The sequence below is a fragment of the Struthio camelus genome, chromosome 16 (assembly GCF_040807025.1).
Source record: "Struthio camelus isolate bStrCam1 chromosome 16, bStrCam1.hap1, whole genome shotgun sequence".
In the NCBI taxonomy this organism is placed as follows: Eukaryota; Metazoa; Chordata; class Aves; order Struthioniformes; family Struthionidae; genus Struthio; species Struthio camelus.
The window spans coordinates 13,376,992-13,391,504 of NC_090957.1; the positions used below are offsets into that span (position 1 = coordinate 13,376,992).

Below are 14,513 nucleotides of genomic sequence, written 5' to 3' on the forward strand. Positions count from 1 at the left end.
CAATGGGTCAAAATGCTCCTAAGCGAAGGGCAATTGAACACGAAAGGTGGTAACGTTAAAAAAACGTTCTAGGAAGGAAACATTTTTCCTGGCCCCTTTTTCCATATTTCTGAAAACGTTGGCAGAGCGGAGGCTCCCGAGCCTCGGCGGCCCCGGGCTGCCGTCAGGGCCGGCGTCGAGCACGCGGGAGGCTGCGGGGTGTCGCGCCGATCCGGGCAGCGGCTTGCGGGACGCAGCCTGTGCTCACGGGAGCGCCGGAGCTGCCAGGCTGGTGGCTTTTTGGGGAAAACATCCTCCGTTTCCACCAGAAACCCCCTGCCCCAATACTCCCCTCTCCTCCCGCAAAGAAAATTCCCGAACGTGCCGTCGAAGCCGGGTGCTCGGGTGAGCCGGTGGCTGCCCGGCACCGTACAACGGGTCAGGTTGGTGATTTTGGGGTTTTCCATCGACCGCGCAGGGGGTGCTGCGGGGCCAAGCGAGGGGAGCTCAGGTCTCCTCTGCTTGCCATGCCACCCAGGACCACCAGCGCTAACCGCGGAGCCCGGGGCAACAGGAAATTCGGGAAGAGCCTGAGGGACCGGCCGGTCGAGCTGGTGGACCGGGTGGTTAGAGGGACCGAGCGGCGAGCAGAGCCGTCGGGCGCGGGGTGCTCACGGAGCCGGGCGCTCTGCAGCCCCGGGACGGCGCGTTACCACCGGCGGTCCCCTTTCCACCACCTCAGCGCTTGCACGCGAGCCAAAACCCCCCAAAACCCCCGGACTGAACCTTCACAAAGACATCCGGCCCCAACTATGAGTCCAACTTTTGAACCCCCACCCCGTGTCTACCTCTTGCCCCCCCCGAGTCTGCCAGCCCCTCGGCTGCGCCCCGGGGTCCCGGGGCGACGCTGCCCGTCCCCAGGTCGCAGCCCGGGCGCCGCGGGGCCCTGCGGCGGGCGGCCCCAGCCCGGCCCAGCCCCGGGCCATGTAGGGCGCCGGCTGCACCCAGCCCAGCGCTTATAGGAAGAGGAAGCCCCAGCCCGGCGCAGAGGAGGAAGCCCAGCTGGCCAGATGTGCGCGGAGCAACGCCGCTAGCTTTTTTTTTCTTTCTTTCTTGCTTGTGTTTTTTTTTCCTTCCTCCCCTCCTCTCTGCAAACGCGGAGCGAGCGGCGGCGAGCGCAGCCCTCGGCAGCCGCCGGCTGGGAGGCTCCCGCGCCCCAGCGCAGCCATGGGCCAGAAGTGCATGGAGAAGGTGTCCTCCTTCCTCTTCGAGTACGACACCCCCCGGATGGTGCTGGTGAGGAACAAGAAGGTGGGACTGACCTTCCGGCTGATCCAGCTCATCGTCCTGGCGTACATCATCGGGTGAGCGTCGCCGCCCGCCTTCGGCACCTGTCGGGGGGGGCGAGGGGGTCCCCTCCTAAATTAATGTTTTGCCATTCGGCAGGTTAAAAAGCACCGGAGGTGGCGGGGGGCCCCGGCGGGCGGGCGCCGCGGCGGCCGCGTGCTCCTGCCGAGGGGAGCACGGCTCCTCGCCGAGCCCGGTCCAGACCCGAGCGGCGCCGGCGGCCCGAGAACCCGTTGCTGGTTTTGTTAGTGTTTCGCGTGAAGGAAGAGGCGGCCGGGGCTGACGCGTCGCTTGGGGCGACCCAAGCGGCCCCCCGGCGAGGCCGTAAACGGGCTGGGGCGAGGAGGGGCGCGGGGCAGCCCGGCGGCCTCGCTCCGGCGTGACGCCTCAGCCGAAGACCGACCGCTCTTAGAAGGCGGCGTGGCGGGCGAGCGGGCCGGCGGCGCGAGGCGGCGCGTCCTCGGGCGCCCAGGCCGGGCCGCCGGGGAGAGCCGCTCCCGCCTCGGCCTTTCCGTCCCCGGCAGCGACGCCCGCGGGGGCTCTCTGAGGGGCGACGGCGCTCCGGGGACCCCCACGTCCCCTTACCCCCTCGCCCCGCCGCCTCCGGAGGGGCCCCAGGCGGAGCAATCCAGGCCCGGGGGCGAGCGGTGCCGGGTTTGGCTCATGCTGCCCGGGAAAGGCCGGCTGCGAGGGGGCAGCGCGCGGCCCGGCCCCACTCCCTGCCGCCCCTCTGCCCCTGTCGCGCGGCCGAGAGGCCGCGGGCTTCCTGCCCTCCGCTCCCGGCGGCCCAGCTGGTGGCCGGCCACCCAGGCGGGCCGAGGCCGCGTGGCCGCCTCGTGGCGAAATAGGCCGAGGCGGTTGCTCAGAGCCTGATTTCCTAAGGAAACAGGGCTTAAGCAACCGAGCTAAAACTGGGCCTGGCAGAGAGGAAAGTAATTTAAAAAAATAATAAAAAAAAAATTAAACACAAAGCCCCGTGGGGAAGGGCAAGAGGTTGCGGGGGCGGCAGCCGGGGGGAAGGGGCGGCTGCAGCTCCTGCGCGTCTGAGCCCTGGCGGGGTCTGCGCGCGCCAGGCGGCGCGGACGGCGGCGGCCGCCACCACCCGGCCAGGCTGCTCGGGTCGGCCCCCGGCGTCCCCCTGGCCGGCCGCCGCTCCCAGCGCGCGTTTTCCCGTCCGCAGCAAGCCGGGATGCTCGAGATTCCTCTCTCTCCTCCGAAAGCGCGCTCGGCCGGCAGATACGGATTTATTTGCAACGCTCCTAGCTTGGCGGGTGCGCTCCCGGCGGCGGGGCCGGGCGGCCGCGGGGGGCCGCGGGGGCGGCCGCGGGGCGCCGGGCAGCGCAGGCAGGCGGGAGGGCTGCCGTGCTCCGGAGAGACGCAGCTTCCCCTCTCAGGAGCGCCTCCCTCCTTCCTCCGCTTGCTTTTATTTTTTGCATATATCCTGAGATAAGGGCAGTATCGGCGCTGGCCAGGCAGCGCTCTGCCCGCTGCCCGGGCTGCGCGTTGCCTTTCGGGCTTTCGTTCCCCTCGATGGTTGCACGCAAGGGCTGCGCTGGCGGGAAGAGGGGCACGGAAAGGCGGGACGGGCTGGGGACGCTGCTGCGCTGGAGCAGCCTGGAGGGTGCTGAGGTGCTCTGAAGTCCGGCTGCTCGTTTCGGGTGAAAAAGAGGAATTCGTCAGCGGCGCCCGAGTTCCTGCTCCTGAGCGCTGGCGGAGGAAGCGGTCCGGAGATCTTCATCGAGGCCCAGGTCCCCTCGCCGGCCGGCTGCGGGTGCAGGCGGGAGCGCGCAGCGCAGCCAGGCAGACGACGATGTCCCCGCGGTGCCCGCCTGGTCCGCCGCCGCTGCCGCCGCTGCCGTTCCTCCCCGGCCGCCCTCGTCCCCACCCCGCCAGCCGGGCGCCGCCTCGGCGCCGCAGCCAGCGGGACCTACGCCCGCGGGGACGAAAACCAGATTGCTCCTTTTTTTAGCGCAGGGACCGCCCAGCATCACTCCCCGCCGGCCGCGGTCGGGCGCCCGTGTTTACAGTCTCTCTGCGGTCGTCGGAGTTAATTCCCCGCAGGCTGTTTACGCTCTGGGTTAATTGGTGCCAGAAGCAAACGAACAACCGCATGCATGGGCGAGAAATCCTGCGCGGCCGCCGCAGGGCCGGGCTGGGCTGGGCTGGCAGCGGGGTACCCGCATAGTCCCAATGCAAGACGGGGCCTGCTGTGGACATGAGCTGGCTTGTATTTTTTTAAGCCTAATTTTCCTGCTTTGAAAGTTGGGAGGTGACATCGTTACAGGGCTAAGCTAATTCTCGGAGCGTGCTTCTGCAGCAGGTTGGGAGGGCTCACGCAGGGTCCAGGGCGCTGCAGCCCTGCCGCCGGCCTACGGACCTGCCGCTCTGCACACCCCAGCCATGAGAGCATGTCCCGGACCATGAAATAAATAACCCCGCGGTAAAAGTGGAGTGTCAGAGTTATCAGCTGCCTCAGAGCTTGGCAATGTTCCCGTTGTCCTCTCCTGCCCCCATCCCTCGCTCAGCAGCGCCTGCCAGCCTCGTTGCTGCTGGACGTGGTGCACGGCGTTCACCTGGCCACCTCTGTTTGCCTTAGGTGGGTTTTCCTCTACGAGAAGGGCTACCAGTCGCAGGACAGCATCATCAGCTCGGTGTCGGTGAAGCTCAAGGGGCTGACGCTGACCAACGAGAGCCGCTTGGGCCCCCACATCTGGGACGTGGTTGATTATGTCTTCCCACCTCAGGTAAGGAGGCAGGACGCGTGGCGGCTGGGCTTTCCCCCGGCTGCTGCGTTCCCCCGCGTGCCGTTGTGGACAGGCGTGTGGTCAGCGGCTGTGCCAGGGAGGTGTCCTCACGGCTCCAAGCAGGTCGAGTCTGTGGCCAATTTCTGCCCGCTTTCAGTGCCACAGAGCACCACAGTGATGGGTATCTTGAGGGGAGACCCTCATTGGCCTCCTGCCTGGGCTGGTGGCAATGCATCTCCTGCTACTTGCTGGCATGGCAGCTCCCCAGGGCCACCCGCCAGCGGGTTTTGGAGTTGTGTCTGGAGGAGGGTGAGAGAGGAAACCCTAGTGCCAGATCTGAGCTTGATGGGTTTGTCTCTGCAGGGCGACAACTCTTTTGTGGTGATGACCAACTTCATTATCACCCCTGGACAGAAGCAAGGAACCTGCCCTGAGGTAAATGCTGTTACTTCCATCGCAGGTCTCAGCTTCTTATGCTTAGGCTTGGGATGTGGTGGTGGCATGGAGGAAGGAGTTGGCTGAGCTGCTTTTCCTCATATCAAGAAGTTCAGAGAGGGTCTGAGCCAGGCCCCATACTGTTGTTATTGGCTTGCAAGCGCAATGAGGTGGCGTCTGTTCTGCTGAAAATGGCCAGAATCCACTTTTGCTTTTTCCTTTCTGGAGACAATTGAACAGAGCAGGCTCAAGGCCATGTCCAGCCTGAAAAAAAGCACCTGCCCAGGACTTAAAAAAAAATTCCCACTTCTTCCTTAGTTATTGTGGCCTCCTTCGCCCAGGAAGCTGCCTACAGATAAGGCTCTGGCTGCAGCCGAGCAGCGTTTTCCCCAGGGTGCCTGTGGTGAGCTTTCACTGGCGTCATGGGGTGGGAGGGAGAGCCTGATCGAACCCCTGGGCCGAAGCTGAGCTGTGCCTGCTTGCTTGCCCCCACAGCTGCCGGATGCCGGGCTCTGCAAGCAGGACAGTGACTGCAGCCGGGGGAAGTACAGCCGCCAGGGACAAGGTAGGTGGCCAGCCCATGGCTTGGCAGGGCACAGGGTCCCTGTGGCTCAGATGCCAGCCACCCGCTGCTTTGGAGGCCTTGGGTTGGCAGGTGATGGTGGTGAGAGAGGAGCCTCCAGCATCCCACACGTGGGTCCCACTTGGGCTGGCCTTGCTTTTCCCTTCCCAAAGATACCCGAGCTGAAAAACACCTTTCCAGCAAGGGTTTAATCCAGACTAAAACGTTTCCACAAAATGGGTATCTTTCTAATGACTAGGCATTTTCTGAGATGTATTTTAGCAAGAAAAAAAAAAGGCCTACTTGCTCCCTTGTACAAAGATGGTGCGAGAGAAACTCCTGCCCCAAACTGAGAGGTCAGAATTAATTACCCTTCTTATAAAGGGGTGCCAAACCACCGGGTACTTTGTGCCTTAGGAGGCTGTGGCAGGGCCAAGACTCAAACCAGATCCCATAAAGCCCAGACTTGGTCTATTAAAAGGCAACCCATATTACACCGGGATTTCCCAGTATCCAGGAGGTGCGAGCAGCTGTTTCTCTTCTCTGCAGGCCTCATGACTGGCAAGTGTGTGCATTTCAACAGCTCTGTGAAGACCTGCGAGATCTTTGGCTGGTGCCCCGTTGAAGTAGACTATGATGTCCCTAAGTAAGAAGTTATGTTGTTGTCGTCCCATGTTTTCCAGCCCAGTTTCATGCTCATGAGGTGACATCAGCAGCACGTAGTGCAGGGCAGAGCAAAGCCAGGCCCTCTGTCCTTGCAGCAATGTCATCCAGCCAAGGCTGGGCAGACAAAATGCTGGAGCATCCCGACATTGCCTGTTACAAAAGCTCTGGATGGACATAACACAGATGTCCTTGCTCCTCCTGCACTGGAGTTTGGTGGCATCTTATGGTCACACTGCCTAAAGTAGCAAACTGCTCACATTTCCCAGGCCCAGCCAAGCTTGGGCGCCGGTGGCTCTTCCCTTCCCGGGTCTGTGCCTTCCATTGCCGGGTGAATGGAAGCTCCCTGGGTATCTCCATTTGGGACCATCAATACAGACCCGTACCAGTTCTGGGCTCTGTTCATTAATCTGCCCGTGCCTCTTTCTCTGCCCATGAGTTGTTCTCTATATCTGACCTCCTTGGCCCACTGTGAAGAAGCTCCTGGTAGATGAAACATCCTGTTTCTGCCTGACTTCTTGTCATGAGGCTGTAGGGACAGTGCTGGGTCTGCATGGGAGCCCAGGGAAGGTCCTGTTGACATGCAGGAAAGCACCCAGGGCCCTTTGGCAGTCTTCAAGCCCCCTCCCTGTGCATTTTGAGGCTTCTTAACCCCACTAAACTCCTTCTTTGTCCTCTGGCAGGCACTTCTATCCTTCCCCGAACCTCATGGGGATCTTGTACTTAGAAAGGGCAGGAATGAGAGCACCAGTTTTGCTGGGTCCTGCCTGCCCCGGTTTGGATGCATCTCTGCTGAACCTTGAACTAGGGCCCTTCCCTAGAGGCTAGAGAGCCGAGTGAGGGACATGTGTCAACACTTGTGTTTTTCAGCCCTGCCCTGCTGCTGGAAGCAGAAAAGTTCACCTTGTTCATCAAGAACAGCATCACCTTCCCTAGGTTCAAGGTGTCCAGGTAAGGGGAGGTTTGAGAGGGACAGCTTCTGCTCAGTTCCCCCAGCCGTGGCTCTGGGAGGAAAACGGCGTGTGTAATTGGACACTTCATGAGGAAGATGCAGTCCCTCATCAGCAAACCCAGGACTAGTTTAACTGCCGCTTTGGTTATCAAATTAGCTAATAGGAACTGAGATATTTCCATCCTAACTTATCTGGTAGCTGCAACAACAAGAAAGAGGGTTTCTGGGATAACCTTCCCTTGAGCTACCTCATATGATGCACATGAAAATACAGTTTCTCCCTCATTTTTATTCTCCCTTCCACCCCAAAGATAGTAGTAAAATACCCAATGCGACAGTGGGAAAGAGCAGGCTTGGTTTGTGGGGGCCAGCAGGGGAGGCGGGCTGCGAATTTCTGCACTTGATGGCCTGGCTGTGCAGGGGGCCCAGATGAGCACTCAACCACTAGGGTCGTGGGTAAACTTCCTGCCTTTTATCGCTGCTATTAATTTACTGCTGAGCGTGAATGATGGGATGGGGTTGACTGAGGCACAAGGCTTACATCGGGGTCAGGGAAGCTTCACAGAAAGACTATTTTTAGGCGAAAGGGCAGAGCGGGGTGGCAGGCAAGAAACTGTCCTTTCCTTTTCATCCTTTCTGGGCGAGATAGTAAAAAAAAAATTGCTAAATGTTGAAGCTCTAAGATGCATTATCCATGAGCTGTTCCAAATGAAAACTATTTGTATATGAAGCATTGCCTGGCAGATCCCACGGAGAAGCTGACGGATGAATTGGTGAGGCAGCTGGGAAGGATGACAGAGGCCACAGGAGGGCTTGCAGACTTGGGGGAGGAAAAAGGGGGCTGCAAGAAATCAGGATGCACAGACATGGGCAGCAGCCAAAATAGCAAGCCGAAAGCAGAAGTAGAGAGCACTTGGGGGAGGGAAAATTCAGCAGCGAGGTCTCCTCCACAGGAAGAGGTTCAGGTATGTTTCAAGCCGTTGGTGAGGCAGGAGAAACCAGGGAAGAGCAGGCTGTCGCACCCGGAGGAGACAGGCTGGCACAGAGGGAGGCCTTGCTGTCCACGCGAGAGAAGGCCCAAGCATGGGTCAGAAGACAAGGCCTGAACAACCTCACCCAACTGTGAAGTTATCCTGCTTTGAGCAACGGGCTAGGTTGGAGACCTCCGGAGGTCCTTTCCAACCCAAATTATTTAGATGGTCTGTAATTCGGACTCTTTCTCACTCTCTCTTTCTTCACAGGCGTAACTTAGTTGAGAGCGTCACCAAGCAGTACCTGAAGAAATGCACTTATCACAAAGTCACAGACTCCTTATGCCCCGTGTTTGACCTGGGATACATAGTGAAGGAATCAGGGCAAAATTTTACCCTCCTGGCTGTTAAGGTACTTAAATTTCAACTGATGTTTCTTGCTGACATGGGAAGGGGGCCAGCAGGGCCGAGGGAGGAATTGCCCCTGAGCTGTTGAGACGAGAGGGATCTGTTTTCTCAAGGATTTGTGTGGCCATATCTGAATTAGCTCTTAAAAATTATGAATCTCCTTGGACATGGCCTAATATTTAAGCCTTTCTGGGAAACTCCCCTGTAAGATTGACAGGATTTGACCTGCTGGCAGTAAATCCAGATTTGGTTTGTTTTAATTTGTATAACTAATGAGTAGAGCTGCACGGCCAAATCCTATTTGTTTGAGTTCTGAAACCTCAGCTGAAAAGTCAAATATCGGTCATCACACAGAGCAAACTCCACAGCGTCCCTCCTGGCTCAAAACTGAAACTTTGCCCAACGCTTCTCAGTGCCATATGTGAGCAGCCTTAAGCCAACTTTGTCAAGCATTAAACTAAATCAGAGACTCGCGTATATTAAAGATGCAAAAATAAGAGCCTCTGGGGATGTAGTTAGTACCTAGAACAAGCTCATGATGGACTGCTGTGTGCGGGGAAGGGCCTTTCTCCTTCTCTCTCTTTCTTTCCCTGTGAGACTAATGGTTTGATGGTCATTTCTCATCATTTTCTTAACAAGCTTTTGCCTGCGGCAAAAAGCTGGCAGGGTGGAGCTGCAGAGCGTGCGAATCTCTTGGGCAAAAGGGAAAGGCTGTCCTGCAAGGACCGTGGTGGGGCTGCAGTGGTGACCGCTTCTCAGGGCCGTGCTTTGGACATGGGAAGCGAGCGAGAGGGCAGGAATTCAGCCACATATCCAGCAGAGTACGAAGCTGGAGCTGCCCAGGAGGGCTGAGGGCAGCGGTAGGGACTGCGTGCCACAGAGCCCTGGGGCCCCTCACGACATCAAGGGCCGCATACATGGGTGGAAGAGCTTCTCCCTGTGGGTAAGAGCTGTGAAAATCCAGCCGAGCGGTGTGAGCATCATGGCAACCTGGCGAAACCGCCTCTTTCCTCTGCAGGGAGGCGTTGTGGGCATCACCATAGACTGGAACTGTGACCTTGACTGGCCCGTACGGCACTGCAAACCCATCTACCAGTTCCATGGCCTCTACAACGACGACAGCAACGTTTCACCGGGGTTCAACTTCAGGTCAGGGGACCCCGATTATCTAAGGAGGGGACATCTTTCAGGATCCCACAGCGCTCACTGCAGGAAACAGGGCTCCAGCGTGCTGGCAGGGAATGGAGGCACAGGAGGGTGGCATGCCCACAGCCCAGAGTCCTTGGAGAGCATGGAGGGGGCTGGGACTACAGGTGCCAGGGTCCTGGTCCGCTCCGCCTGCTGAGCACCCGGTGTGCTCCCAAGACCATGGGGTCGGGAGGGCCATCGAACGCCCCGGCAGGCCACTAACACTGCTCGTCCAATTGGACAGATATGCCAAGTACTACAAAGAGAACGGGACAGACAAAAGGACGCTGTACAAGGTGTTCGGGATCCGGTTCGACATCCTGGTGAATGGCAAGGTGAGGGCGGCCGGGCACTTGCTGCACCTTCAGGCTCTCCCATGGGGTATGCGGCAGGGTATGTGCTGTCTGCGTCTGGCAGGGCTAGGAACACCGGTGCTGGTGAGCACCTTGCACGTCTCCCTGCGCCCTCGTGGCAGCCGTCGGCAGCCACCGGGGAGCATGCAGAGGAGAGTCCTGTTTTATGGGCCGTGAGTGACAGCTGCAGTTTGGTCTGAGGTTTTGTCCCAGACAAGCTCACGGTGGGTGAGGAGGAACCGCGGAAAGTAGAAGCCTTATGCTGATGTTTCCAAAAGCTGAACTTCTGCTTTTTTTTCTTTTTTTTTTTTAATATCCCAGAAGGCTTTCTTTGTCTTGTTCCCACTGGGCTAGTGTTTAAAAGGTATATATTTTTTAATTAAAATATATGAAGCAAAAAAATCTCAGTTGGGGTCAAGCTGAAACCAAACATTTCTGCTTTTTCCTATTTGACCAATGAACTCAAAACCAGCCCTCACCCAGCTCCTGTTTATCCCTGTGCAGTGATGAATTTTGTGGTGTGAGCTGCTCTTTAGCTGAGCTCCCATCTACACCTATTGCAGCGTTTTCTTTTCCTCAGCTGATTGTGACATATCACCTCTTGTCTCTGAATTTATTCAGGCAGGAAAATTTGACATTATCCCAACCATGACCACAATCGGCTCCGGAATTGGTATTTTTGGAGTGGTAAGTTCAGCTATTTCCAGCCCTTATAAGGAGACTCAAATTATTCTCCTCGCGGGTGACGTCAGTGGGACATGTCCCCACGTACAGCGCAATACTGGTTCCTGCTCAGGCCGCGAGGGATGTGCAAAGGAAGAAGGGAGCTGCTCTCTTGCCTTGTGTGGCTCAGGGAAATAGGTGTCCGCCGATCACAGGCTGAGGTGAAGTCTGCTAGCGTGAGCCGCTGTCTTGCTTGAGTGAAGGGAAGGCTTTCATGGGAGAGCCATGTCGAGGTATCCCCGATAATTTCCAAGGTAGAGCCAGTATTGGGGTGCTTTGGATGGTTTTTGGAGGTGAGGGGCAGTGTTTCATGTCAGACAGAAAGCCAGGATCCAGTTTGGTTATGACCATTGAAGACCACGAGGCATGAACCCAGTGTGCTGCGCTCTGGATGTACCTAAAGTGGCAGCGATTAAATTCTGTTGACCTAAATCACCCGGTATTGAATCCGGCACGCTTCCCTTCAGTCTTACATGGACACTCGGGTTGTACGCTCTCAAGCAGTGGCCGCACCATGGGTCTGAAGCAGATGCAGCCCCCGTTTGGGGGTCAAACTGGGACCTTTGGAAGGAGGCTGGAAGGTATGAGAAGGCCCAGGTGGTCTCGAGACCAGCCCCAACCCATGCTTTGGTTTCCGTCTCGCTTTGATTTAAGGCCTCTGTCCTCTGCGACCTGCTGCTGCTGCATTTCCTCCAAGGACGGGACTATTACAAGCAGAAGAAATTCAAATACGCAGAACAGGAGCCTGTAAGTAACAGTTCAGCCCTCCCCAGCCTGCGGGCTGGAGGCTCCTGCCTGTGTGTGCGTGTGGGTACGTGCAGGGGTAAAGATGCCGCCACGAATATAACACTTATAGTGAGGAGCGACCAGGCCCCTTCTCTGAGCTATCCTCCCTAGGGATTGTCAGAGGCTGGAACCCATGAACCTCCTCTCCAAACTTATACAGGCCTACGTGAGCCGTTATTAATTGTGATAGCTTCTGTATTCCCTCAGCAGTCCAAGACCTGGCAAAACTTCCGCTGCTTTACGGGAAGCAGAGGTAGACCAGTGCTTTAGCAGTCTGGAGACAGCCCCCTTTCTGAGACCATCCCCGTGACCCTGCTACCTACAGAGCATGGACATGACCCTCAGATTTATCCAAAAATGCACTTATGCCCTGTGGATTAGAAATGGCTCCTCCACAGCCATTTTCACTGGCATTAGTAAGGGGCAGTCTGTTAAAAAAAAAAAAAAAACCAACATTTTTCTCTCGTTTAACCCCTAGTCGAAGTCACATAAGAAGGAAAAGAAGCTGGACAACCCACAGTGAGAGGTGAGCGGTGCTGCCCTCGCCCCGCGCAGCCGCCGCTGGGGGTTACGGGGCTCGGACATGGACGGCCCCCGCGCAGCATGGGGGCGGCGGGGCAGGACGCCGCAGGCGACCATGAGCATTTCTGTCTCGGCAGCATCCGCGCCAGCCGACCAACATGCAACCTCTTCCTCCTCCTCTCCTAAACCATGGCCATCGTCCTCCTCCAGCAGCACGGGGGCCGTCCCGCCGGCGATCCCGCGCCGCCAGCCTGGCACCGCAGCGGGGAGAGCGTCGCGGCCTCCAGCGGCACTCGGGGCGGCTCCGAATTGAGGAAAGGTGGAAAGAGAGATGGCAAAAACCGTCCGCCGAGCCCGACTGCCGGCCCCGGCAGAGGGAGGCACCTGCGGACGGCGGCCGTCCCTCGGGGCCGCCGCGCAACGTGGCCGCTCGCCGTCCGGATGTGCCCGTCTCCTGCCTGCCGGCTGCACCGGGTGCCGGCACAGCTCATGGGGCAGCCGTGCCGCCGCAACACCCCGGGGAAAAATGGTTATTTTGTAAGAGTGTATTTTATTAAAAAAAAATAAATAAACTTTTAGTTTTTCTACTACATCCCTTTGTGGCGCCCTGGGCACGGGGCACGCCGCGCTCTTCGGCATGGAGGCGTGCAAAGCCGCCGTACAGTCGTGCGTCGCCAACGAAGCCCGCGGGCGCGCGCGGCTGTACGTCCCGCGGGGACGCGGCCCCTCCGGCCCTGCACCGGCTCGCCTGCACCTCCAGCTGTTCCTGCACACTGCCGCTTCCGCCTCTCACCTCCCTTCCTCCGCTTCTCGTTTTGCACCCTCCGGAGGAAATTTTGCCACTGCCACTTTGAAATTGGATTGCAACTGCCCTGGAAAGAAGCTCTAGGGATTGCTTTGCCCGTCACTGAAACGCGGCCGACTCCGGTGGGGAGCGTGAATTAAGAGCCTGCAGGAGGTGCCCGGCTGCGGGCGCGCGAGGGAAACAGGCACGTCCCCTGCACCAACGCAGGTGACGTTCGGCTGTGAGGCCGGGAAACGCACTTGAAGCCACGCATCCCCGCAGGGCGGTGATCAGCTCTCAGCGGGATGCCTCAGCTTTTGCAGGCAGTCTTTTTTACAAAGACTCGTCCAGCTTTTTTTTTTCCCCACCCTTGCTCTTGCTGCTGGCCTACAAGAGACCTGCGGTGCCCGGGGCCAGAGGCCACGGAGAGGGAGGGCTGCCTGCCCTGGGGACGTCTCCGGGCGCAGCCGCGGCCCAGCCCGGCTCGGCTCGGCAGGCTGCAGCCAGCAGAGGGGACTGGAAGACCGCGGCGCGCATCCGTGTGCGCCTGGGAAAACTGCAGCTGCCGAAGATTAGAGGCAGCAAAGCGAGAGCGTTCGGGTAACCTTTTGCACCCCGTTTAAACTGCTCCGGTCTCAACCAGGACGAGGCTGCAGGTAGAGCAGAGGATTGCTCCTGTCTGCTTAATCTTTCAAGCCGCTTGTAGTGCAAAGCCCCCGTTCCTTCCTAGGAGGTATTAAAAGGCAGAATAGGAAAATTAGGAAAGATGCTATTTGAAAATGATCCCCTGCAGTTGTTATTCAAAACCTCGGTGCTGGGAATCTCTAAAAATCCCAAGACTGCTTTAAAAAAAATCACAGGAAGGGCTTATTTTTATTTCTTTGCTTGCTTTTCAAAATACATAATCTTTTGGGATCCTTTGCTTTGCTTTTCATTCACCGACCATTTCTGCAACCAGCAGAGAGAGATATCGTACTTCTGTTCTTTAACCAGCCAAAGCTGAGCTCCTCACCCAAGCCTGTCCCAGGGCCATGGCGTTCAGGTGGACACCACGCAGAGCGATAGCTGTCCGGAGGAGACTCGGCAGCTGTCTAATTTTAACACCTGCTGGTCCAAAAGGGCAGGGAAAACCCACGGCAATTCCCACGGCTTCTTCTTGTGATGGGGCTGCCGTAGCTGGTGCAAGGAGGAGAGCAAGGAGAAGGGCCGGCTTGTTCGGCCCCCGGCACGGGAAGCCGTCGTCGAGTCTGTGCCCCACGTCAGCATCGCCTGCGCTTGCTCGTAGGGCCGGGGAAGACCTGCTGTTCCTTGGCCCCCGCGCGTCACGGCCGGCAAGCGGCTGCGCTGCAAGCCGTAGAACGTGCCCGGCCTCTCCCGCTGCTCTCCTGCTTCTGAGCAGCGAGCCAAAACGCTGCGGAGACCCAAAGGGATTTGGTCACCGTGCAAAGACCCCGTCGACAACAGTGTGCCGCGTTACTTCCTATTTATGCTGTGACATTTGAGGGATTTTTTAACAACTCCTTTTCTTGTTTAATTGACTTTGGGCTTGTACATGGTTTTTAACTAATAGAGAAAATCCTGAGTAACCCTTGGCAAATTAAACGCTCTCCTCAGTCCTTTCAGCCAGAACGCACCCAGGAAGGATATTTACTGTCCAGCTAACCCCTGATCTTTACCAACAGCAATAGCAGGTCCTTGCATTGGTGGGTTGTGGGGCTAACAGAGGATCTTGCACTGATCGCAGGTGTTTTATGGAGGGAGAGAGCAATGCAGCCCATGTTACTATTCATATTTTACAGAAAGGGAAACTGAGGCACCAGCAGATAATTGCTAAACTTGAATCCGAATGTAGCGAGCGGAGCCTGCCTCTGAACAGCACAGATCCAACCTTAGCTATTGTATGCTTTGGCAGCTCCGGATTTATGGTCGTCTGTGAGGGTTACCAGGTTGGACCTTAAATAAATAGATCTTTTCGTCCCCTCAGGCTTGGTTACTCTGAAAGAAATCAAGTGGCACAGATATTTCGGAAGAGCAATTGCAGAATAATTTATTCTGCAATCATTTGCAGGCTAGTGACTCTGCAGAGATGAGGAATC

At 57.6% G+C, this 14,513-nt stretch overlaps 1 protein-coding gene across 1 annotated transcript; it reads left to right on the top strand.

Annotated features, from left to right (window-relative positions):
* The first annotated feature begins 999 nt into the window (after positions 1 to 999).
* Positions 1,000 to 12,225, top strand: P2RX1 (purinergic receptor P2X 1). The gene is made up of 13 exons (XM_068910228.1): positions 1,000 to 1,343; positions 3,923 to 4,070; positions 4,434 to 4,505; positions 5,001 to 5,070; positions 5,617 to 5,713; positions 6,601 to 6,681; positions 7,924 to 8,065; positions 9,080 to 9,210; positions 9,494 to 9,584; positions 10,224 to 10,289; positions 10,980 to 11,072; positions 11,590 to 11,637; positions 11,771 to 12,225. Exons 1-12 carry the CDS (start codon positions 1,207 to 1,209, stop codon positions 11,632 to 11,634), a joined length of 1,173 nt encoding a protein of 390 aa, XP_068766329.1. The 5' UTR covers positions 1,000 to 1,206; the 3' UTR covers positions 11,635 to 11,637; positions 11,771 to 12,225.
* The last annotated feature ends 2,288 nt before the right edge of the window (positions 12,226 to 14,513 follow it).